We start from the raw sequence: 27,050 nt of genomic DNA, 5'->3' as shown, positions 1-27,050 counted from the left end.
TGGAAATGTTTCAGGGGGACCCAAAAACTTGACGGACCCTGCTATTTAGGTTATAGTTTTTTAGGCTAATAATATACAAAAGACAAGAGACTCATGTAATCAGTATTTTAGAATAAACAAAAAAACTCACCTTTCAAAGATCACCTACAACTTCACTGAGTTGTAATCACGGCACAATAAGAGTCCCCTCGAAACATTTCCATTGACATTTACTTTCAATTGACATTTAAAGGTTAACTAGGCGGGTTAGGGTAATTAGACAAGTTATTGCATAGCGATGGTTTGTTCTGTAGACTATCGAAAAACATATAGCTTAAAGAGGGTAATAATTTTGACATTAAAATGGGTTTAAAAAAAAACTAACAAAAAAACTGCTTTTATTCTAGCCAAAATAAAACAAATAATGTTAAAAAGAAAAAAATATTATTAGACAGACTGTGAAAATTTCTTTGCTCTGTTAAACATCATTTGAGAAATATTTAAAAAAGGAAAAAAAAAAATTCAAAGAGGGGGCTAATAATTCTGACTTCAATTGTATGTGATTGGTTCCCTTGACTCAATTTATTCTCCTACCACTGGTTCCAAACCTGAGTTGTTCTCTTCTTTTGAATAAAAGAATGTATTTTGAAGACTGTTGGAAACTGGTTGCCACAGTACCGTTGCTAGGCATAGGTGAACCAGCTGCAGGGGGGCCAATGAGCGTCTCCCCACCTGCCATTGGAGAAGAAGGAGATTGTTTTTAATCTCCCTGGTGATAATGGCCACTGTTCACAGGCGTAAATTTCAATTAACATTGGTGGGGGTGCAACGTGAGACGATAAACATGAAGGAGACACAAATATAGAGTTCACTCCAAGCCAAATGTCAACTTTCACTGATGCTGAGTCTCCATGACCTATAGTGAATAGAAAAATAGGCAGCTGCTGCTGAGTAGCCCCTTCAGAATTTTATGATGCTGCATTCAATTATATTAAGTAAAATAATATTTGTGTCACCAGTGTAATACCTGCACTTCTCCTTAGGTGTGTGACCCACTTTAGATCTGTCATGTGACATGACCACAATTTGCGTTCACATTTGCAAAAGATTGTAGAGCTGTAAATGGAAGCATGTTTTTATATATACAGTTGAAGACAAAATGATCCGCCCTCCTGTGAATTTTATTTGTATTTTTTTTTATATTTCCCAAATGATGTTCAACAGAGCAAGGAATTTTTCACAGTATTTCCTATAATATTTTTTCTTTTTGAGAAAGTATTATTTGTTTTATTTTGGCTTTAATAACAGCAGTTTTAAAAATGTTTAAGGTCAATATTATTAGCCCTCTTAAGCAATATTTTATTTGATTATCAAATAAAACAAACCATCTTTGTACAATGACTTGCCTAATAACCCTAGCCTGCTTAATCAATCTAGTTAAGCCTTTAAACATCACTTTAAGCTGAATACTAGTATCTTGAAAAATATCTGGTCAAATATTATTTACTGTCATCATGACAAAGATAAAATTATTCAGTCATTAGAAATTAATTATTAAAACTATTATGTTTAGAAATTGGCGAGGCAGTGGCGCAGTAGGTAGTGCTGTCGCCTCACAGCAAGAAGGTCGCTGGTTCGAGCCTCGGCTCAGTTGGCATTTCTGTGTGGAGTTTGCATGTTCTCCCTGCGTTTGCGTGGGTTTCCTCCGGGTGATCTTCCCCCACAGTCCAAAGACATGCGGTACAGGTGAATTGGGTAGGCTAAACTGTCTGTAGTGTATGAGTGTGTGTGTGAATGTGTGTGTGTGCATGTTTCCCAGAGATGGGCTGCGGCTGGAAGGGCATCCAATGTGTAAAAACTTGCTGGATAAGTTGGCGGTTTATGCTGTGGCGACCCCGGATTAATAAAGGGACTAAGCCAATTAGAAAATAAATAAATGAATGTTTAGAAATGTGTTGAAAAAAAAATCTTCTCACCGTTAAACAGAAATCAGGGGAAAATATACAGGGGGGCTAATAATTCAGAAGGACTAATAATTCTGACTTCAGCTGTATGTATATTGAACCACTTCTGAATGAGAGCCAATTTCTGGTTCCCAAACCCAATGACCTGGACATCTGAGAATCCTTAGAGACAGAAAAGTGCGTACTTATCTGCTGACTTCAACTTTTCCTGGCCAGGGCTATTAAACAGCACTTGAAGCAAATCAGGTCAGTTTATCCTCAGAGAGCAGAGTGCTGGACAGCAGTGATTAGATCATGTTGGAATAAGGATCATCTGATCTTAGAAACTCGCTCTCGGGTTCTCATGAGTCATTCTTGTCCGTGTGAAGGCACTGCAGCAGGTGGGTCGTGACCGGATGGAGGACTGTTACCAGCATGTGAACGTCCTGAAGGAGCAGCTCCAGGAACTGCGCAACCGCTTCAAGTTCTCCAACTCGTCTCGAGTGGTTCACTGCACACAGGGTCAGATGCAGCAGGTGGGTGTGTTTCGTGCTCTTGACTGGGCGTTGGTTAAACTTGGTGGGGCTTTTAGATGTTTTATGTTCATGTTAAGAAACTGGCGCTCTGACTCAATTGTAATCACATAAATCTTTTCTAGAGCTCAGTAGAGGAAAAAAAACGACTACTGGAATTAGTTGTGTCACAGACTGCTCCACCAAAAATGAAGTCAGCGGAGAGCATTGCTTCATTTTGTCATGATCTTTGGTTCCCCCTACAGATCAAGGGAGTTGAAATGAACTGAGGCATGTCTGTTGATTTTTTTTCACCCCTCAAACTGTTTAGTTGATGGAGAATGCTGTGTACACGTTTGAGCTGCTGCTCCAGTCTGCTTTAAAGGATAAACCTGACAAACAGGCATCGGTCATGGAGAAAGCCAAGCTCCGCGTCCTGAAGGTTGGCCTCAGAATATATTCACCAGCAGTTGAACATGATCTTAATAATAGAATAATTCTAATAAATAAAATATTGTCATGAATCTCTTTATTCTCATCAGCAATTTGACTATGACAGCAGCACAGTGCGGAAGAAGATTTTCCAGGAGGCTCTTGTTGACATCACTCTGCCAGCCATCAAGAGGAGTCTGGCCCCTGCCTGCAAAACTGTACGTTCAATTTATCTCTTAAAGATATTCCCCTGAACACTTAGACAATACACCCTCTTACTTAAAAGAACACTACAGTTTTATAAGAAAAGGCTCATTAACTACTCCATCTTCCAAGTCTGGCAGGAGCACTTTTAGTTTAGCTTAGCATAGAATAATCAAATCAGATTAGACCAGAGATGCCCAAACTATAGGGCCCGTGGGTCAAAGTTGGCCCATGGTAACCTTTGATTTGGCCCACCATCCCATCTGAGAAGAAAGGGAGAATGATAGGGATGGTTAAGAGATTGTTGTTTAAAATTTGATGTAACCTTTTATTTCTTTGTTTTATAGTTAAGCTACAAAGAAAGCTTACTGAAATTAGATGTTTTAAATAGATTTAATGAATCACATTTAGTTCAAAATGTGCATTTGGGCATCCATGGATAGAGGACAATGAAGAGACTTGGTGAATAAAAAAAGGCAAAGGCAGATTCTGCTCGAATAGTGTTTTCCACATTGAACATTACTGTAATAAATGTGATTGTTTTAAATGCATTTTATTGCAAGTTATAATTAAAAAAATATTCTGCATTAGGTAATATGATTCAAAGTAATGTTTTCTATTTATTTATAAATATTATAAAATCAATTAGGAAATTACCCATACAATGTAAAATAGTTTGGTATATTTATCTTCAGTCCACAGCTCTCAATAATATTTGTTTTATGGCCCTTCATACGAAAAAGTTTGAGCACCCCTGAATTAGACCATTAGCATCTTGCACAAAAATGAAATGGAGATAAAAAATTTTAGACAATGGTCCTATTTAAAGCTTGACTGTTTTAAAGTGTACTAAGACCCATGAAAAATAAAAAGCTGCTCTTTTCTAGGTTGATATGGCTAGGAACTGTATTCTCATTTCAGTGTAATAATAAAGAAAGTTTGCTGGTGTACCATGGATGATGATGTTTTGCAGGACCTGAAAATAGTCCCCAGCTAGGTAACTTTCAATGTGACCACCTGCTTGCACAGGGATTGTGTGCCAGTCACACTGTGTAATATTATTGCATTTTTAGACACATATATGATGGTTATAAAACACTACAGTATTCACTTTATATTACTATATTATATATTTTTATTTGTGTATGACATGATTTTGTTCCTGTGAACTCATTTAGTAATTAATTTAGAATTAATCAGCCTTAACACAATGTTCGATTAACAGCTTAAATAAAGGGTTGCTACAGATTATTAGTAATACGTTTGTCTAAATAGTATTTCTCTCTCTGACAGGAGCTGCAGAATTTCGAACAGTTTGTCTTTGCTGATTACACAAACTTTGTTCAAGTGGAGAACATCTATGAGAACATACTGCTCAACCTCTTAAACAATGAAGTTAACAAAGGTAAAGTATTGAAGCCATTTGCAGGGTTCATGTGGGTGCTGGAATTCAGTAAAAGTGCTAGAATTGTAATCTAGTGTTTTCAAGACTCGGAAAATGCATTGATTTAGGATAAAGTGCTTGAAACAGCTTAAAATTGTAATTGTGTTGCTTTCATAATTGACATGAATAAATAGTTAATGAATTATTTCAATTAAAGGGAAAAACTTTTTGCGTTTGCATAAAATGAAAACTCTGAAGTCTACACATTGAGATTACCACTTTATCAGTGAAAAATGCATGAAATTAAATAAAATATAAATTCAATTGAAACGAAGACGACACATTTAAGATGTGAGTAAATTATATTAAATGATTGTAATATAATAGAGGGTAAATGATTGTAATTCATTCATTTTCTTTTCGGCTTAGTCCCTTTATTAATCAGGGGTCACCACAGTGGAATGAACCGCCAACTTATCCAGCATATGTTTTACGAAGTGGATGCCCTTCCAGTTGCAACCCATCTCTGGGAAACATCCATACCCTTATTCACACACATACACTACAGACAATTTAGCCTACCCAATTCACCTGTACCGCATGTCTTTGGACTGTGGGGAAAACCGGAGCACCCGGAGAAAACCCACACAAACGCAGGGAGAACATGCAAACTCCACACAGAAACCCCAACAGACCCAGTCGAGGCTCTAACCAGCGACCTTCTTGCTTTGAGGCGACAGCACTACCTACTGCGCCACTGCGTCGCCTGATTGTAATTCAATGTTGGGGAAATATCCCATCAACATTTTCGCTCAGAACACTTATACTACTATAATACTGTACCAGATATAATCTGATATGTGATAAAGTGTCGATAGCAGGGAAAATAAGTATTGAACATGCCACCAGTTTTCTCAGAAAACATATTTCTAAAGGTGCTGTTGATATGAAATTTTCACTAGCTGTTAGTAACAACCAAAATAATACCTACGTACACAGAAAACAAAACTAATTAATTTAGAAATTAAGTTATGCGTAATAAAATTTAATAAAGTTAAAAAGTATTGAACACATGAAGAAAGTGGGTTGTGAAAAGTCATGGAAAGCCCAGACAGCAGCTGGATACTCTCTGTAGTTATACAGCAGCCCTGCTCCTTGCCAGTGTAAATAAACATTAGCTGCCTCAGTCTAAACACCTACATTACCATATGATGAAGATAAAAAAAGTGTCGACATTTCAACAAGACAATGATCTCGAATACAGCAATGAAAACTCAACTGCTTTCAGAAAAGAAAACAAAGCTGCAAGAATGGCCCAGCCAATCACATGATCTGAATCCAATATAATATAAGAACTAAAGATGAGATTTTATAGAAGAGACCCACAGAAACGTCAAGAATTTTAGACTTGGAGGAAAAAAAACAGCTGTGTAGTTAACAAAAAAAAATATTTCAGTAGATCAGTCATTTCTCCTCGTGTCACTCCATTGTTATTACACATTTTTCAGATTTTTTAAAATTTATTATTTTTAATTGTTTTAGTTAAAAAAAGTCTGGGTCAATTTTTATGTCAACAGCTACTTTAGAAAAATATTTACCTGGACAAATCATGCCAATACTTATTTTACCTGCTGTATTTATGTAAATATGTAACTTGCCAAACTTGCTTAAAATGCTTGAAAACTTTGAAAATGCACCTGGGAAAAGCTTGAAAAGTGCTTAGATTTGACTTTGGAATGACTTCAGAGCAACAACATCACCACATCTATCAATATGTCTACTTTGTGTTTACAGTGGTAAAGGAAGCAGCCAGTCTGAAGAAGAACAACCTGTTTGCTGACAGCACTGACCTGCAGTGTGTAAGTCAAAGCAGTCTGGCGGACAGCCGGACGCCGCCGCTCTCTGCTCCATCAAGCCCACCACCAGTGCAGGCCTCGGTGACCCCCTCTCGACAGCCAGAGCTTATGATCCACCAAATCTCCCAGCAGACCACAGTCATTCCAGTGCTGAAGATCACACCTGAAACACCTCAAGCAGATCTCCCGCCAACATTACTCAACAGTTCATCATCTCCCATTCCAGACGTTTCCTCAAGCGAACCTGCAAACGTCTCACCAGCTGAGGAGTCATCATCTTCTCAACCCGAGTCGACTTCATCTATAGTGAAGGATGAAGATGGATCTGTTAGCTCAGACCGAGCGGTTTATCTTAATTCTACAAACACAGAAAGTCCTGTTCCTCTCGTTGATGCATCTGAAAATGGAAATGTAGAGGAAGAGGCAAGTTCTTCACAGTCTGAAACCAAATGTGTCCAACCTGATGGACCCGTTGAAGAAACTGTGGAGAAGATTGTGAGTGTTGAAGCAGCGCCTTCTAGCGAGGAGGACGGAAATGACACACAAGACAGTCCTGTTTCTCCCCTTGACTGTGATGTTCCAGTAGGCGGCGCTGTTGCTTTAGCAGCAGATGTGGTGGAGAAGTGCAGCGTTTCAGCAGATCCAGAAGAGGAAAGCGCTGACGGTGTGCAGAGCATCAGAGATCTTATCATGGAGGTCATCGAGGTGGAGGAGACGGTGAGACCCTGTGCCGAAAACCTGCCTTAACCATGCTTGGATGAGAAGATTCTAGAAAACCATCCAACTCTGCTAACTAATGCAACTACAGTGTTATTTTTTACATTTCATTATCAATGACATTTTATATACTTTGACCTGCATAGCAAACAAGTGCCTGTGTAAACAGAATTCACTCTCTTTTTTAATATTATCTTGCATCATATTAACAACAATTAATAATAATAGAAATAAATTAAAGCTATATATATATATGGGTCAAAGATGGGACATTTCAATCCGGTGTCTCCATCAAATTAAATCGACAAATGTACATAGAAAGAATGTTAAATTCATGTATTTAATGCTTTAAAAAAAAGACTGAAATAATCAACATTCATCGTAACGGATACATGAATGGAAAAATTAGTCAACACTTATTCTGACTTGTACTTTTAAAAATGTATAAAAGATAATACTAAATTGTATTATAATTAAAATGACTACGACTGACAAGGGGTAAATCATAGTAGTTTGATAGATAATGCAATGTTTGAATGAATAAAATAAAAAAAGTACTTTAGTGTTATACTTTGATCATTAATTTGTTAATGTTAATCTCAATATACAGTGAATGATATTTTAGTCAATGTCCTTGTAAATCTTGGCAAAATTATACATTTTTCGCTCGCAAACACTTTTTTTTTTGTTTGGCTCCAATAAAAAAAAAGGAAGGAAAATATATATATTGTTAATGAAATGCTAATGGTCTTATCCAATTCAATGATTTATGCTAAGCTAAAAGTCTTGACTTCCATAGTATGGGGGGAAAATTCTAAGGATAACACACACACACACACACACACACACACACACACACACACACACACACACACACACACACACACACACAAAAACACACACAAAAACAAACAAAAACACACACACACAAAAAAAAGTTTGGGGTCAGGAGGATTTTTAAATGTTTTAAAATAAGCTTCTCACCAAAGCTGCATTTATTTAATCAAAAATACAGTATAAATGGTAAAATTGTAAAATGTTATTGCACTATTAAATAACTCTTTAAAAGTAGTTTATCATTTAATTTAATAATTTATTCCAGTGATTTTAAAGAGGAATTTTCAGCTTCATTACTCCAGTCTTCAGTCACATGATCCTTCAAAAATCACTCTAACAATTATGATTTTTTTTATAATAATAATAATAATAATTATTATTATTAATGGTAATAGTAATGAAAACAATAATGACTGGAGTAATAATGTCATTTGAAATTACATACAATAAAAAAGTAGTTATTCAAAATTGTAATAAATATTTAACAATTAAAAAAATATGTTCAATAAACGTCACCTTGTTGAACAGAATCCTTTTAATTTCATTTCCCTAAACTTTTCATCTGTAGCGTGTGTATACACACACACACACACACACGTATATACATATGTACATACACACACACACACATTTTTTTTTGAGCTGCTAAGGTCACTTTATACTAAGGGTATTTTTTTTGATTGGCTAATGACTTGCCTAATTAATCGAACTTGCCTAATAAATCTAGTTAAGTCTTTAAATGGCACCTTAGACTGAATACAAGTATCTTCCAAAAATAAGTAGTAAAATATTATGTTCTGTTATTATGGCTAAGACAAACTTTTATAAATTACTAAAACAATTTTTTTAAGTTTAAAAATGCAGGAAAAATGATTAAACTTGATTAAACAGCACTTGGGAATTTAAGTTTCACTGGAGGGCTAATAACATTGTACAGAATTTTTAGCCCCCTGAATTATTAGCTCCCCCTGTTTATTTTTTCCCCAATGCCTGTTTCTCTCAATGTCTGAAAGATTTTTTCAACTTAATAACTCATTTATTTTATCTTTGCCATGATGACAGTAAATAATTTTTGACTAGATATTTTTAAGACACTTCCATACAGCTTAAAGTGACATTTAAAGGCTTAACTAGGGAAATTAGGCAAGTGATTGTATAATGATGGTATGTTCTGTAGACTATCTGAAAAAATACAGCTTAAAGGAGATAATAATATTGACCTTAAAATGGTTTAAAAATTAAAAACTGTTTTTATTCTAGCCTAAATAACACAAATAAGACTTTCTCCAGAGGAAAAAATATTATCAGACATAATGTGAAAATGTCCTTTCTCTGTTAAACATCATTTGGGAAAAAGAAAAAAGCATTTAAAGGGGGCTAATAATTCTGACTTCAACTGTATAAACAGTGCATATCCTTTTGATGATTGACCCACATATATGGCTGTTTATTTTCTTCTGTCTTTCTTATAATGGTTAATACTTCATTTTAAAGTAGGAACCTTTTAGTTACACTGTTTAAATGAAATGACAAGAACTAGAAACTCTACATTTGAATATGGTACACAAATGTTTTTTAGTGGACTGACTAATTTATTAAAGCGTTGCGCTGGCCTGTACAGTCAACTCCTTCCTTACAGTAAATAGCAGGAGATTATGCTGATCACTAAACCATTATTTTGTACCATGCTGTAGATTTTCTGAAAACGAGACAGTATTTTTGTACATATGATTTCCTCAAGAAGACCAAGAGTCTGTTCAATAAACTTTTTTTTTTACACAAAACAGAAACGCCGCATCAGTGCATGGTCTTTATTTCTTCCATTTGCAGTAAAGGACAGTCGATTCACATTAGTCTGTTAAACTCACAGGATCATTCTAGCAGCAAAGGCCGAGATGTCAGGAGGCACGATTTGGGTCTGTAATCACAGAGCGATCGAATCCTGAATTCATTGTCATAACTTAAAACAGCATTACAGTACTGTAAAATAAGACGGACGCGTGCTACATCTCAAGTAAAAACAATGACATAAAAAAACAACAACCAGAGGCAGCATTTAGCACCTTATAATAGGATTATACAACTATTTCACAGCAATGAATCCTGCACATTGTTAGGTAGTTCATTCATAAATATGTCAGAGATGTATTATGTGCTATTCGACAAACAGACTAAGTATTTCTGCTAAATATTATTTGAATAGTGCAAGGTATTATTTTCCATAGAGTGAGTAATGCTACGTTTTCATGAAGCTGTTGATATAAATGTATGTATGAGGTTATTACATATAGTTTATAATTTGCAAAAGATCAATTAACAGCATTTTGGATGACTAATATTTAGTGATTATGAAGATTTGAACAAATCTATTCCAGTTCAGTGAATATAGTGTTAAAGTGAACTTCCTGAAATATAAAAACAAGCTAACATAAAATGTTAAGCAAAACATAAATAAATGAAGACTATTCTGAAGGTCAGATGTAACTGTAATCATATTTAGCTCAGATACTTTCATTCAACTTTACCCTGTATGTGTCGCTCAGATCTAAGACTACAGCACTATATCTGAACTTTCATAAATAATATCAACACCTTACAACTATGTATTGATTTTATTCATGAACGATCAGATAAACAGATCTATACATTCATATTTAAATGTACTTAGACCACCAATCTGCTTAATAATATACATTAAAATTATTAAATAATTAGTTCACCCACCAATAACCCCAGAAAATATTATCATCATGTCATCATTTACTCATTTTCCACTTGTCCCAAACCTGTTTGTTTTCCTTTGACTGGTGAACACAAAAGAAGATATTCATTTAGAAAACTACAGAGTTGTTAGCCATTGACTTCGTAGTATTTATTTCTACTATGGATATCAGTAGCATTTTTTTAAAAACATTCTTTAGAATATCTTCTTTTGTGTTCAACAGAAAAAAGTCCCTATAGATCATCTCTTAATAGCATCACTAAGCATTTTCCTGGTGTCTCTTTGAATCTAAGAGTTTGTTGAATGAACTGGTTGGTTTGAAGTATTTGAGTGTTGCTGTAGTGAACATGTAGATGGTGTTACGGAGCAGCTTTATCTGGTAGAGCCGTAGCCATGGAAGAAGGGCTCGTCCGGACGAAAGCCATAGGCTGTGGCAGGACGTCCATCTGATCCGTTACTGAGGAAAGAGAAGGAAGAAAGTGAGCATTGTTTCTGATGAACGTTACCTTTGTGAGTCACTAGATGGCCTGCTTCCATACAGATTATGGTGAAAGACGGTAACACATGCTTCAAGATCAGACACATTATATTAGATTTAATTGAGAGTCAATGTTGTGTTTATTTCTCTAAATATGGTATAAATGGGAATGGGGCAAAGAGATTTTAGTATTAAATAAAAACTGATGTTATATGCATTAAATATGTTAAATGCAAGCAAAATGTTTAAATACGTTTTGTGAAAAAATGTCAAAGTATTGGTGAAATGATGCTCTATTGTGATTCAGTGTGACAGGTAGAAACATGCTTGTGATCATGCTTTAGTTTTTAAACTACTGTAACACTGAATGACATTTTAGCTGACATCTGTTAAATGATGGTAAACATGTACAATAGTCTTTTTTGGTTAGAAAAAAATTATACTTTTAAAAATGAATAAAATAAGAGACGACTGGAAAATTAGATTTACAATTCATAGTTATGTTGGTTTTATACAATTCAAAGGTTGACATTTAAAGAGCAAAAATTACAAGTGCCCTGTTTATAGACATTTCGTCACCTTGGAATTATAAGGATCTTTCTGTGTTTTTATGATTTTGAGATGTTGAGCTTCAAAGTTTTTGCATTCAATATAGCAAACAATATGTGTGTGACAAATTTACTTTCATACATTAAAGTGACAGAGACCCTAAGTGTTCTCTAAATGTAAATTATCAAAGTTCTCTTACATTTGCAAATTGGAGTAAATAAACCATGGTAAATGCTTCTAATTCTGAAAAGTCATTTTCCACTTGCAGTTATAAGGTTCTATCTGGCAGATCATTCATTGAAGCACTACTTTTCAAGAAATACAACCAAAAATTAAAGCTGCAAGCAGCGATGATAGGGACCTCGCACCCGGGCTCACCGCCGCCCGGTGGCCTCAGGATGACAGAGAACAGCGAACAACATTAATTTAAGCCGATATATATAAATAACCAGAGAAAATCACAGATTTATGCCGAACTTCCTCCTGTCAGCAGGTGGCGCTATAATTGTGACTAAAGATTTTTATGTAGATGCCTTCAGTAGAAGAGTCTTATCAACCGTGTGATTTTTCAGGCAGATCGGACATTGTGTGGCTGAGTTATAAGCCAAACTACCTTCTGCCAGCAGGTGGCGCTATGACTGACTCAATTATGTTATGTGGATGTGTTCAGGAGAGGAATTTAATCAACCATTTGAAGTTTCAGGCAGATCAGACATTGTGTGGCTGAGTTATAAGCCAAACTACATTCTGCCAGCAGGTGGCACTATGACAGATTCAATATTGGCTTTTAAATGTCTTCAGAAGAGGAATTTAATCAACCATGTGTAGTTTCAGGCAGATCAGACATTGTGTGGTTAAGTTATAAGGTAAAATTCCTTCTGTCAGCAGGTGGCGCTATGACTGTGACTCAATATAGGTATGGGGATATGTTCAAGAGAAGAATTTAATCAACCATGTGAAGTTTCAGGCAGATCGGACATTGTGTGGTTGAGGTATAAGGACTTCCTGTTTCATGGCGAAGCGTTGAGGTTTGTCATGCCACCACATACACGCCCCTCCGCAAAAACTCTAGATCTTCACAATATATATCATCGCTTGAGCTTTCAGATAACAACCAACCAAATTTAGTGCTGATACGAAAAAAATTTGTGGGAGGAGTTTATTACTCTGTAAATCATGTAATTTCCTGTGGCCAGCAGGTGGCGCTATAGCTGTATCTGGATATTGGCATGTAAATGTGTTCTGGTCTAGACTCTTATTAAACGTGTGAATTTTGAGGCAGATCTGATAATGCATGCCTGAGTTATAATGACGTCCGGTTTTGTGGCGAATCATCAAAGTTTGCGTGGCCGCCACGGACACGCCCATCGACAAAAACTCTAAAGCTTCGCAATTTAACATCGCCAAGGCCTTTAGATGATAAAACCCAATTTTGGTGTTGATCGGATAAAATCCCTAGGAGGAGTTCGTTAAAATACAACGCCTGGAAATGGCAAAAAAGCCACTTTTTCGCCACAGGAAGTTAAAAATATTCGACTTCCTGTTGGGTTTGAGATATGGTTCCAAGAGACTTTTTCGTATGTTTTGCCATGTTTGAGGTGTGTGCCAATTTTTGTGCATGTGCATGATTCGTAGATCGGGGGCTCGTCCGTTTAATTTTTCTAGGTGGCGCTGTCGAGTCATTTTGCCACGCCCACTTCAATAATGTTATGTGGATGTGTTCAAGAGATGACGTTTATCAACCATGTGAAGTTTCAGGCAGATCGGACATTGTGTGGTTGAGTTATAAGGACTTCCTGTTCCATGGCGAAGCGTTGAGGTTTGTCATACCGCCACGGACACACCCCTCTGCGAAAACTCTAGATCTTCACAATATAACATCGCTAGAGCTTTCAGATAACACCACTCAATTTTGGTGTTGATACGATAAAATTTGTGGGAGGAGTTTATAACTCCGTAAATCATGTCATTTCCTGTGGCCAGCAGGTGGCGCTGTAACTGTATCTGGATATCGGCATGTAAACGTGTTCAGGTCAGGACGCTTATCAAGCGTGTGAATTTTGAGGCAGATCTGATATTGCATGCCTGAGTTATAACGACTTCCTCTTTTGTGGCGAATCGTCAAAGTTTGCGAGGCCGCCACGGACACGCCCATAGATGAAAACTCTAAAGCTTCGCAATTTAACATCGCCAAGGCCTTTAGATGACAAACCCCAATTTTGGTGTCGATCGGATAAATTCCCTAGGAGGAGTTCGTTAAAATACAACGCCTGGAAATGGCAAAAACGCCACTTTTTCGCCGCAGGAAGTTAAAAATATCTGACTTCCTGTTGGGTTTGAGATATGGCTCCAAGAGACTTTTTCGTATGTTTTGGCATGTTTGAGGTGTGTGCCAATTTTCGTGCATGTGCGTGATTCGTGGATCGGGGGCTCGTCCGTTTAATTTTTCTAGGTGGCGCTGTAGAGTCATTTTGCCACGCCCACTTCCGAAGCCCATAATAAACGTAAATTTTCGCCACTTCTGAGGCGTGTGCAAAGTTTCGTGAGTTTTCGGGCATGTTTAGCCCCTCAAAACCGCGATTCATTCCGCGGAAGAAGAAGAAGAAGAAGAAGAAGAAGAAGAATAATAATTAAAGCTGCAAGCAGCGATGATAGGGACCTCGCACCCAGGCTCACCGCCGCCCGGTAGCCTCAGGATAACAGAGAACAGCGAACAATATTAATTTCAGCCGATATATATAAAGAACCTGAGAAAAATCACAGATTTATGCAAAACTTCCTCCTGTCAGCAGGTGGCGCTATAACTGTGACTCAAGATCAGCATGTAGATGTCTTTAGGAGAGGCATCTCATCTAACCTGTGAATTTTCAGGCAGATCGGACATTGTTTGGCTGAGTTATAAGCCAAACTACCTTCTGCTATCAGGTGGCGCTATGAATGACTCAATATTGTTATGTGAATGTGTTCAGGGGAGGACTTTTATCAACCACGTGAAGTTTCAGGCTGATCGGACTTTGTGTGGTTGAGTTATGAGGACTTCCTGTTCCATGGCGAAGCGTTGAGGTTTGTCATGCTGCCACAGACACGCCCTTCTGTGAAAATTTCAGACCCTAACAAAATGTAATTGCTAGAACTTTCAGATAACAACCAACCAAACTTGGAGCTGATACGAAAAATTTTGTGGGAGGAGTTTATTACTCTGTAAATCATGACATTTCTTGTGGCCAGCAGGTGGCGCTGTAACTGTATCTGGATATTGGCATGTAAATGTGTTCAGGTCAGGACTCTTATTAAACATGTGAATTTTGAGGCAGATCAGATAATGCATGCCTGAGTTATAATGACTTCCGATTTTGTGGCGAATCGTCAAAGTTTGCGAGGCCGCCACGGACACGCCCATTGACAAAAACTCTAAAGCTTCACAATTTAACATCGCCAAGGCCTTTAGATGACAAAACCTAATTTTGGTGTCGATCAGATAAAATCCCTAGGAGGAGTTCGTTAAAATACAACGCCTGGAAATGGCAAAAATGCCACTTATTTGCCGCAGGAAGTTAAAAATATCCGACTTCTTGTTGGGTTTGAGATATGGCTCCAAGAGACTTTTTCGTATGTTTTGGCGTGGTTGAGGTGTGTGCCAATTTTCGTGCATGTGCGTGATTCGTAGATCAGGGGCTCGTCCGTTTAATTTTTATAGGTGGCGCTGTCGAGTCATTTTGCCACGCCCACTTCACTATTGTTATGGGGATGTGTTCGGGAAAGGACTTTTATCAAGCATGTGAAGTTTTAGGCTGATCGGACTTGGTGTGGTTGAGTTATAAGGACTTCCTGTTCCATGGCGAAGCGTTGAGGTTTGTCATGCCGCCACAAACACGCCCCTCTGCGAAAACTCTAGATCTTCACAATATATCATCGCTAGAGCTTTCAGATAACACCACTCAAATTTGGTGCTGGTACAATAAAGTTTGTGGGAGGAGTTTGTCACACTGTAAAACATGTCATTTCCTGTGGCCAGCAGGTGGCGCTATAACTGTATCTGGATATTGGCATGTAAACGTGTTCAGGTCAGGACGCTTATCAAGCGTGTGAATTTTGAGGCAGATCGGATAATGTATCACTGAGTTATAATGACTTCCTGTTTTGTGGCGAATTGTCAAAGTTTGCGAAGCCGCCACGGACACGCCCATCGACGAAAACTCTAAAGCTTCGCAATTTAACATCGCCAAGGCCTTTAGATGATAAAACCTAATTTTGGTGTTGATCGGATAAAATCCCTAGGAGGAGTTCGTTAAAATACAACGCCTGGAAATGGCAAAAATGCCACTTTTTCGCTGCAGGAAGTTAAAAATATCTGACTTCCTGTTGGATTTGAGATATGGCTCCAAGAGACTTTTTCGTATGTTTTGGCATGTTTGAGGTGTGTGCCAATTTTCGTGCATGTGCGTGATTCGTGGATCGGGGGCTCGTCCGTTTAATTTTTCTAGGTGGCGCTGTCGAGTCATTTTGCCACGCCCACTTCCGAGACCCATAATAAACGTAAATTTTCGCCACTTCTGAGGCGTGTGCAAAGTTCCGTGAGTTTTCGGGCATGTTTAGCCCCTCAAAATCGCGATTCATTCCGGAAAAGAATAATAATAATAATAATAATAATAATAATAATAAACGGAGCAATTCCAATAGGGCCTTGCACCGTTCGGTGCTCGGTCCCTAATAAACGGAGCAATTCCAATAGGGCCTACGCACCGTTTCGGTGCTCGGTCCCTAAATATATAATTTGGTGTTGTAACAAGGTCAACAACACCAAATCAACGATGTTGATGCTTGAGAAAGTTACATTTTTGCTTTCTGTAAAATTTATTTCATGTTTAAGGTTTAATATTTTTTCTAGTTCAAATGAATCATACAAGGCATTGCTAAGAATGTTGTCCAGTGCAGATTAAATTATTCTGTTCATATGTATTAAATTGTATGCTTTATATGAATTATTGAATTATATGTGTTGGATTATTTGCCCCATGAATTAAATTATGTATTTGTCCTTCAAGTTTCTTCTTCAACAATGTAAAATATAAGATTTCATCTTAATGTCAAAAAATGCTTCTAAATCATCACATTTACACACCTTTTCAGTTTCAGGTTTCTTCTTAATTTTGTGTGGTGCGGCATTATTTAGTTGACTCTGATTTTGTGTGATTTTGTTTTACCCACAGTCAATGGAGCAATCCAGCGAAATGACAAAGAAAGCTGATCCTGACTGGTCCTCGTGCGTGCATTAAAAGTGCTGATTGGCTCACAGAAAGAACCTTATAGAGCCAAGCAAGAGTTCGACTTTGTGGATAAACTTTTTTTTTTTTTTAAATAAAAAGTTTTAAAATGTAAACAACTTATAAAAAAAATGTCATGTAATGTAAATAGGTTGTCATTTAATAAGAATATGTGAACAACTCAATTTTGACAAAAATGTCAGATAGAACCTTATAATTCTAAGGTGATGATTTGTATGAATTTTTAGTCAACATGACAAATAGTTTATTTCAGAAACAATAGTAATCAGTATTAGTATCTAAACAATCGTCATATTCTGGGGAAAAAGGCCCCAAACAATATTAATAATTTGAAAAAAATTCTGCATATTGAAAAAAGTTTTAGCACATTTTGCACTTGATGCCACAGATTTGGGTGTTTAAATTATTGTTCTTAAAACAAAAACAATACTATGCTTAATATATAATATACTATACTTATACTGTAATTGTTTGTGGTCTAAGCATGCTGAATACTTCCAAAACAGGATATTTACCCTAATAATTCATTCATTTTCCTTCAGCTTAGTCCCTTTTTTATCAGGGGTCATCACACAGGAATGAACCACCAACTATTCCGGCATATGTTTTACAACTCTAATAACTTTAATTTGGAAGTTAAATTTAAAGTCCACACACTGACCTTAGTCTATAAAAAAAAGCAATAACGATATAAAGATTTACAATAACAGAGAAACAGTAAGACCAAATCAACACACTGACTAGACAGTGTCAACGACACACTAAATAACAATAAACAATCATAGATATTAAAAGGAAAACCCATTATACAGTGCATATATTTCTTGATTATACAATTATGAAAAAGGATTTTTTTTTCTGGCTGTTCACTGCATTTTTTTGTGATAATAAGAGTATAAATCTCATCTATAAAAACCAAACTCAAATAAGTAAATAAGAAAACATGACTTTCATCCAATGTTCAGACTTTTGTGCTAGAAATGTATGTAAATGTGTGCATTTTATGAAATTATGCCTTATTTGAATAATTCAACATAACATTTTAGAAAACTTGTAAAACAAAAACTGTTTTAAGTTCTCTTCAATGGATTTAATCCTGTTAACATTTACTCTTCCTTCACTCTTTCAAAACCATTTGTTGTTTTCTGTTGAACAAAAGATATTCAGAAGAGTTTTGGGAACCAGCAGACATTGCCCTTTTGAGTATTTTTTCCTGCTTCTAAGGACGTCAAGTTTTTAGCTTAGCTTAGTTGGAATCATTGATATGGATTAGAGCTTTGGCATCTCAATTGAAAAAAATAATTTTGATAATTTTCCTATTTAAAGCTTGACTTTTCTGTCATTACATTATCAGGGTATATGCAGGAATCCTAAAGATAATTTTAATACCTGTTTGAGACTTTTTAAAGACCTTCTCAGAATATTTTAAGACCTCATCACCACCTCCAAGTTCTAATCAGTATCAAATCAGTATCTAACCTTTAACTTAATAAAGAGTGACATGACATTGGAGTCAAACACTTTGGACAACGTTTGAACAAACTTTAAGACCTCGCAAAATGTGATCAATACTTTTTAATAGCTTTTAAGGGCCTTAATTTTCTCATAATTAATTTGTCAACTTTTAATACTTTAAGACCCCGCGGACACCCTGACTATGTACTAACATCAACAACAAAATAAAAACTTGCTATTTTCTATGTCAGTATTGCTAGGGAATATACACTCATTCTGAGGTAATAATCATAGTAAATTGCTGCCGTACTATGACTGTGGTGTCTTTGTGTTGCTGCTGCAGCCATAATACGCCAAAGTTCCTTGATCTACAGTATATTTTATTTCAGGGGACTTGAGCCTACTTCCAAAAAAGTGGAGTGTTTCTTCAAAATCAAGCAACCAAGATGTAATATTCAAGTGTGCAGAAGAATTTAAAACAATAAAGGTGCTACATACTCCTGTCTTTCTCGCACCTCAACAAGCCATTTACTGTCAGGAAAGTGTTGCGGTTCTAGAAACAAATTGGCTGTTGGCTGAGTCTAAACCAGCAGACTCGAGCCTCTAAATTATGAGCTGTTTGCTTTGCCCCTCTGTGCCCACATTACATTGTGTTGTTTTTAGCCTCGTATGACCTCTAGTAATCAAACCCAGTGAGCTTCTCTTTGCACCCGACTCACACACACACGCACGCACTGCTGTCTAAAATATGTCTTTTTCCTATTGGTCTGCCAGATCTGTCAGGCTACATTTGAGCAGCGGGTAAGAAGGATTCATTCCACCTGTAGGTGCTCTTAACGACTGTTTTTTTGACTACAGCGCCTACATTTTACCACCACAGTTGGCCTTCGCCTAAAAGTGAGTTCTTTAGCTAGAAATACAAGCTTCCAGAGAGCAAGATAATCAAGTGCAGAAGGAGAGCCGCTTTTATTGCATTGAGAATTTATAGCTGCGAGTTATCGGAGTTCACTTCGTGCTTCAGCTTGGTATCATCACGTCATTAATTATGGAAGGATATTAACGCCTGAAATGACACTATGAACTAGGCCTGATAAGAAAGGGAGTTCAGGGATTGAAAATTCTTACATCATTTGACCACCCTTGTGTCAATCAAAGGCTTTCATACATCATTCATCACCACAAACAGAAAAGAACAAGAAACCCAAACATTTCTTTGACCTGTTATCGCTGACATTGTTTTTTGGAAATATGAACATTTTACAAGTCTCCTAAAGTAAAACAGTTGAGTTTTGCTATTTCTGTATTCATTCAGCTGATCTCCGGGTCTGGCGGGATCACTTTTAGCTTAGCTTAGCATAAATCATTAAATCGGATTAGACCATTAGCATCTCACTCAAAATTAAAATAACCTTTATTTAACCAGGTAAGTCAATTGAGCACCAGTTCTCATTTACAATGTTGACATGGCCAAGAGGCAACATAAAGAGCAGATACAAAGCAGCAGAAACACAATACAATGACAATTTCAGATATAGATAATAACACGTGGAAAAAACAAGTAAAAAAACAAAAAAAAAAAAAACAAACAAACACGGTGTACTGTTAACTTAACTCTTACTGTTAGCTGAAAGTGTAAAGCTTTAAGGTCTGCTGCAGATGATTCCAAGCATCTGAAAACAAGAGTGGCCAAATAAAGTGGGAACTTTGGGTATGCAAAGGTTAATAAAACTACAAGAGCACAGAATGTTAAGAATGGCTGTAAATATAGTGGAGTTTTCCCAAAAAAAGATAAGTTTTGATAATTTCCTATTTAAAGTTGAACTTTGTAGTTACATTATGTACTAAGAGAGACAGAAAATAAAAAGTTATTTGATTGTTACAAGATGTATTCTTATAATAATAATAATAATAATAATAATAATCTGTTCCATTTACATAGCGCTTTTCTGAACACTGTACTATGAAGCCAGATCAGTCTCAAAAATAATACATTTACAAAATAAAATTCATGAATTTCTTTTTCGGCCTAGTCCCTTTATTAATCAGGGGTCACCACAGTAGAATGAACCACCAACTTATCCAGCATATGTTTTACGCAAAAGATGCCCTTCCAGCTGCAACCCATCTCTGGGAAACATCCATACACACTCATTCACACACATACATACACTACGGACAATTTAGCCTGCTCAATTCACCTGAACCACATGCCTTTGGACTGTGGGGGAAACAAATTTAAATCAAAAATTAATCAAAAATTAATCAAATTTGTAAATTCAATTCACAATTCATAAATTCAAAACACATTCACAAATACACCCAGTTCATTTGGAAAAATATTTATGGATTTTACTTGTGAATTCTATTCTGAATTTACAGATTTGATTTAAAATCATTATTTGAAATGAAGTAAATGTCAATTGTGCTGTGCAGGAATGAGTTTTATGTTTGCAAATGTATTATTTTTGAAACTGATCTGGCTCCATACTCAACGTGCTTTACACATTTGTGACCCTGGACCACAACACCAGTCTCATGTTGAATTTTTTCGCAATAACCAAATATACATAGTATCGGTCAAAATGATTGATTTTTCATTTCAACCAAAAGCAAAGCTCATGTTCCATGAAGACACTTTTGAAATATCCAACTGTATATCAAAACTTACTTTTTGATTATTGATATCAAAGTCCCTTTAACACAAGTCATTTAACCCTGCAGACATCTTTGAAACGCCTCTCGAGCAGTATACTCTGCATTCTGTCTAATGAGAAAACATCAAATTCTCCAAAACTGTTTGTCATGCTTATGATTACATCACATATTTGGAACCACCAATAAAATTAAGCATCCACTACCTCATAAGTTTTGTTTCTAAAAACTAGAATCATACAAAATCAGCCATTTTTTTTTAGGTTTTTAGGTTTATGTTAATTTGTTTTAGAAAACAACGAGATCACGACACCAGCCTTATTTAAAGCAGTGTTACACATCATCATCTTCTGAATATTGCTTTGTCAGATTGCACTGCTCTTCAGAAGTAATTCACAAATAGGTCTTGATGGCGAATCTCCTCTAGAAATGAAAACGACTCTTTGTTTGCAAGTTTGTGGGTGTTTAAGTAGTTGCTGTCATGTGATGTGAGTGTACCTCACGATTGCTACAGATTACAACACCAAAAAACTTTTGTTTTCAAATATAGTTCGTTCATGTACAGATCTGAAGCTTTATGTGGATGTATCTGTGAAGCAAGTATACGCTGAGATTCCAGTGTGTAAAAGCACACGTCTGATCCGAGCTTCTGCCCCTGACAATTGTCAGACTGTATTAATGGATGATTGGCTCCTGTACTAGTAGGCGGGCCTTCAATTGGCATATTGACCGTTACACTTTTTCTTTTTCAAAACTATATGAGTGACATGTCTAGTGTATTTTATAGTGTTTGGTAATATGCATTGCTAGGAACTTTAATTGGAACCCTCGAATTGCAGATTTTCAAATAGTGGTATCTTGCCCAAATATTGTCCTGTCTTAAACACCCAAACATTAATCTTGCTTGTTTATTTAAGTTTCAAACATCAAAGCTCACTTGTACATTTTTTTTAGATGATGTTTACATCTGAATTTAAAAAAACAATCTGCTCTTATGACAAAATTGGTTTTGTGGCCCAGGCTTTGGGGGGAATCGACTCAATAATAAACCAAGATTAACTACTTAAAATGTGCAAAAGCTCAAAACATTTAAGGTTGTTAAGATTGAACAGATTTAATGGAGGAACTCACACATTTTATTTAAAAAAAATCTGTGCTCTGAAGATGTGCCTGGACCTAAGTGATGGTGAGTTAATATAACAGAATTATAGTTTTAGGGTGAACGAATAGTTTAAATGTGATTATCTTTGACCATTTATATCGGCCTCCTGATTCACATTCCTGTCCAATTATGAGTCGGCTGTCACCTCATCCTGCGCAGGGCTTCAAAACAGGGCAATAAAAGCCGAGCAGGAGTGCGATTGACAGCTCATGGGGAGCCCGGTCACCTCTGATGCTCTGGAGAAGGAAACGGCCAAAGGTGCCCGTAAAAAAGCCCTTTTAACCAGACATTGTTTCATAGCTCAGAAGAGTGTGTTTGCACAGGAAACGGCTCTCCACTCCTTTAAAAAAAGAACTTTTTTCCCCCTAAGTTGCTCTTTGATCTCTCAGTCCTGTCACTACTCGAGTTACACATTCTACCTTGTGCTGTGTCAAATCAACAACACCCCCTCCTCCCACTTTCATTTGCCTGATTGCGTCTCCATGGCCCTGTTTTCTATTTTCCTTCTGCGTTTAAAGCATTTTCCCCAAGGCTTTAGGGACACGCAGTGCCACACGGCTTGAATAAAGGCAGATTTGTCAGTCTGATGCGTGCACACAAAAGACACGCACACCAAACTGTGTTTTTACTCCTCGCAGCCATCAGTGGAGCATCTGCAGACAGTGTGTAAAGTTGACCACTCTGGGTTGGATTCAGTACATCATCTGTCTTCATTCTCAAACTCTAGCGGTGGGAATTAACAGTGATCTGCTGATTGTTATATGGGTAACAGTGTGTTTAGTTTTAAAAACTGTCATATGTTGACCTTTTATGGCTTTTAAAGGAACACTCTGCCTTAACACACTCATTTTACTCATTTATATCCTTTGGAGTTAAACACACTGTTAAAAATATCCATAAATTAGCAGTTTTTAGTATTTTGTGATTTATGTTTTATTAACTTTTATTTTAACCTTATTAATTTATGCATTTGAATTTAATTATGGGATCTTAATCTTTCTTCCAACAACTTTTAACCTTGATAAGTTTGAAAAAGTGACTTTTATGAACATTTTTAAAGTGATATACTGTATTGTCTAAGTTAGTGTTGTTTATTAAAGTACAAATACTTTATAACAAATTAGCAGTACATTCTCTATTATTTTGAAGGCTTATTTCTCTATATATTTACATTATAATATTTCAAACTTCTAAAATGTCAATAAAAGTCACTTTGTAAAACTGCAACTTTGAATTTTCAATATCAAATGTCAACAGAGCTGAGATCAAGATCCCAAAATGCAATTCATAATCGTAAATAAACAGAAAACACAAAAATACGGAAACTGGTAATTCACAGATATTTTTACAGCGCAGTTGAGTTTTTTAATTAATTCAGCTGATCTCCGGGTCTGGTAGGAGCACTGTTAGCTTAGCTTAGCATAAATCATTGAATTGGATTAGACCATTAGCATTTCGCTCAAAAAAAAAAAAAGGGTCTTTAGATATTTTCCTATTTAAAGCTCAACTATTCTGTTTTTACATTGTGTACTAAGACGAACAGAAAATTAAAAGTTGCTATTCTCTAGGCAGATATGGCTATGAACTATATTCTTATTCTGGCGAAAAAATCAGGGAACTTTACTGCAATGGTATTATGTAAGGTTGTTATCTAGCTGGTCAATATTTTCAGGTTTTCAACCCAATTCACCTGTAACGCATGTCTTTGGACTTGTGGGGAAAACCGGAGCATCGGAGGAAACCCACACAAACACGGGGAGAACATGCAAACTCCTCACAGAAATGCAAATTGACCCAGTCGGGGCCAAACCAATGACCTTCTTGCTGTCAGGTGAATGTGCTACCCACAGTGCCACTGTGTCACACAACAATAATAATAATAGTAGAAGATCGCTGGTTCGAGCCTCGGCTGGGTCAGTTGGCATTTCTGTGTGGAGTTGAAAAATGAATGGATGAATAATTTTAGTATTATTTATTAAAATAATCATTTTATTAAGTACATATTTGCAATTATTTTGCCTATACATGCTGGCAAAGATGAGTTTTCATCATTATAGCTCTAATTTTTAATTCTGCATGATCCTTCATAAATCTTTCTAATATGATAATTTTCTGTGAAAAATTGAATTACCATTAAAATGTATTATTATCCATGTTAAAAACAGTTGTCTTGCTTATTATTTTCTTGGGAACTGTGTTAACTTTTACATGACTCTTAGCTATGATACCATCAATTTAATAAATCCATGACAATTTGCCACCTTGGAATAATAAGGTTCTTTAAAACAATTAAGTTGTCCCCCCAAACACTTAAGAACTGTGTTGTTTCAGCTCATTTTAAAGAATTCGTTCAAACAAAGAGTAAATGTCATTTAAATGTGATTAACTTAATAAAAAATATCAGATAGAATCTGTAAAAGTGTGAAATTCATTTAATGTGTTTTAAAACAATCTTAAGTTTTAACCGCCATGTCACAATAGCTGAAATGTGCTGCTCAGTATACATCCGTTTAAACAAAAAACATAAACTAACATTATAAAATTTGATTAGATCAAGCAAAACCCCTGCACATGAATCATGACGGACCACTTGAGCTAATCAAATACCAGTCTCCGCTTGGTCCTGAAGCCAAACCACTCCAAAAGCCTTGCGTTCACACACCTCGTTTCACAAGCGTCTAAAGTAAAGACTGAGACTCTATTTGATTATTATGGTAACCTCTGTCACTCAGAGCTGCTCGCTCAAATTAAACCATTCATCCCACGTTGCACCCCTCCCACCACCCCAACCCTCAGTGTATATTTGACATGTATCGTTTTACAAAGAGCCGCTGGATAGCCGCCTCCTCCATCTGGATCCCCGTCTCTATCCTCACCCACATGACAGCCCTTCGGCACTCAACGCCTAGCCGTCCGTCTGCAAAAGTGCCCAAATCCACACCCAGCCAAAACAAACAGGCTGACGAGCAGCGCATTCTCCATACAAAGCTCAGAGCGCATAATAAACATCTCCAGGAAAAGCCTTCGCATCGGGTATGCACTTATTAGGGCTTAGTTTAGACTACAAAGGTAAGTATGCAGAATCAGAGCTGCATATCAAACACAAGTGATGAAGCCATTTCCTGATGGATCAGAGGTGAGGTGAATCGTTCTTCATCTCTAAGCACATGTGTGTGTTTTTTGAGGAATGTGGACAATATATTTGGCTGTGCAGGACTTAAAAGGCATGTTTATTTTTAGGCCAAAAGTGTGGAGAGATAGAGCATCAGACAGGCATAGTAGAACTAATTATTATATACTCCAAATGATAAAAAATAACATAAACAAACAAAAAAAACAGGCATTTTTCACCTTCTCTTTGAACATTACCATTGAACTTTGGAGAATTTCAACAAAATAAAGACAATCAACAACAATAGCATCTCCATGTCATTCAAACCTGCATCTCGGTCTTTCTCTGAGCAATGCAAATTATCTTTAAAATTTGAGACAGCAGCTTTGTCATTAGAATAAAATTCAGGATTAAAATTTTATAGTTCCTACTCAAAGTTGGTTACGTATAACCTTAAAAAAGTAACTAATTACAACATTAAAATTGTATTTAAATAACTTTTTCTAATGGCTTTATATGAACAGTAACTTAACTACTCAATACTACTCACTGACATTGTGAGCGAGATACAGCTGCTGTGATGAGCGCGAGTGCTTAAAAGCTCTTGTTTCCTTGCGCACAACAACCGTGCCTGGAAACGCAACTGTTGCGATCATTTCCCTTTGAAATAGATTGGAAAAAAAGTCCTGCTGCTTTCAAGAGATCTCCAGTTTTTTTTGTATGCAGCAGCGGTTGCCGCTTTCGCTTTTACCATTCTTTGAACAGATTATTATTGTGCCTAAGGATAACCGTTTGCAGGTGATCATGCTGTCATTATTGCATATAGAATGCTTCTTTTACTTGGAGTTATTTTTGTTAATAAGGTTTAATTATCATCCTTTATAAAAACATTGCTTTAATAAGAGATTAACTCTTCATTTATCTATATTTACCTGATGATCTGTGACCTTTAGTCTGGACAAACTGCTGTTTATAGTTTTAGATACATGAGAATAAAAATTACATGTCAATTGTTTTTTAAAGAACATTTTGTTGAATAAAAAGTGCATGCATACAACTGTATTTAGATTATTTTAACACATTGATGTCAAGAAAATAATTTGTTTGGTGCGGCCAGAGAAAAAAAAAGGTAAATCCTTAGTGTTGAGCCCTAAAAAGTCATGTGAAATAATAAAAAAAAAGTTAGAGGCATGTGGACATAACAAAAATTTTAATCAAGTAATTTTAGCATGACAAAGTCAAATATATGCATATAAAATATATTTTCCCAACAACAAAATTGTAGCTAGTGAAAATGGCAAGTGGCTAGTAACTTTGAAAAACTACTAGCCACAGTGGCTGGTGATGAAAAAAGTTAATGTCAAGCCCTGATTACACAATATGTCGTTATCAAATCAACAAAAGCAATGACACCATAGTTCATATATACACCATATTTTGTCAATATTTTTTACCCAATTCATCGTTTCTTAGTCGTGTGCAATCGTCTTTATAAATGCAACCTCCTTTATTATGAATTATTCTGATAAATATATTTGTACAACAACAACAAGGACAATTCACTCTGCTTCTCTGAACTGATTTATACAGGACTGTTTAAAATATTTACAGCAAGTATATTTAAAAAAATTACCTTAAAATGAAAAGTATCCGTTATTTTATCATTATTTTTAAATACATTCCTTTTCCTTCGGCTTAGTCTCTATTTCAGAGGTCACCACAGTGGAATGAACTGGCAACTTTTCCAGCATATGTTTTACACAGCGGATGC

The 27,050-nt window shown here is 36.2% G+C and overlaps 3 protein-coding genes across 4 annotated transcripts in view; 1 reads left to right on the top strand and 2 right to left on the bottom strand.

Annotated features, from left to right (window-relative positions):
* Positions 1–7,595, top strand: part of niban1b (niban apoptosis regulator 1b) — a 59,524-nt gene extending 51,929 nt beyond the window's left edge. The window contains exons 10-14 of one of the 2 annotated variants that reach the window (XM_087240820.1): positions 2,312–2,458; positions 2,766–2,876; positions 2,977–3,084; positions 4,364–4,475; positions 6,249–7,595. In XM_087240820.1, coding sequence (XP_087096946.1) covers positions 2,312–2,458; positions 2,766–2,876; positions 2,977–3,084; positions 4,364–4,475; positions 6,249–7,057 — 1,287 coding nt within the window. In that variant the 3' untranslated portion in view covers positions 7,058–7,595. Of the gene's footprint in view, positions 1–195; positions 482–2,311; positions 2,459–2,765; positions 2,877–2,976; positions 3,085–4,363; positions 4,476–6,248 lie in introns of those variants that run through there. The other variant, XR_015478484.1, reaches the window with a different exon arrangement.
* csrnp1a (cysteine-serine-rich nuclear protein 1a) overlaps positions 1–27,050 on the bottom strand; it is an 811,199-nt gene that overhangs the window by 724,020 nt on the left and 60,129 nt on the right. The gene's annotated exons all lie outside the window — the stretch shown is intronic.
* The window catches only part of kifap3b (kinesin-associated protein 3b), a 78,995-nt gene continuing 61,609 nt past the window's right edge, over positions 9,665–27,050 (bottom strand). Inside the window, 1 exon segment of the mRNA NM_001144045.1 lies at positions 9,665–11,043. Coding sequence (NP_001137517.1) covers positions 10,959–11,043 — 85 coding nt within the window. The 3' untranslated portion in view covers positions 9,665–10,958.

This window comes from Danio rerio, chromosome 2, assembly GCF_052040795.2.
Source record: "Danio rerio strain M-AB ecotype USA chromosome 2, GRCz13ab, whole genome shotgun sequence".
Taxonomy (NCBI): Eukaryota; Metazoa; Chordata; class Actinopteri; order Cypriniformes; family Danionidae; genus Danio; species Danio rerio.
Note: the sequence above shows the minus strand (reverse complement) of the source record. Positions and strands in the feature narration are given on the sequence as shown.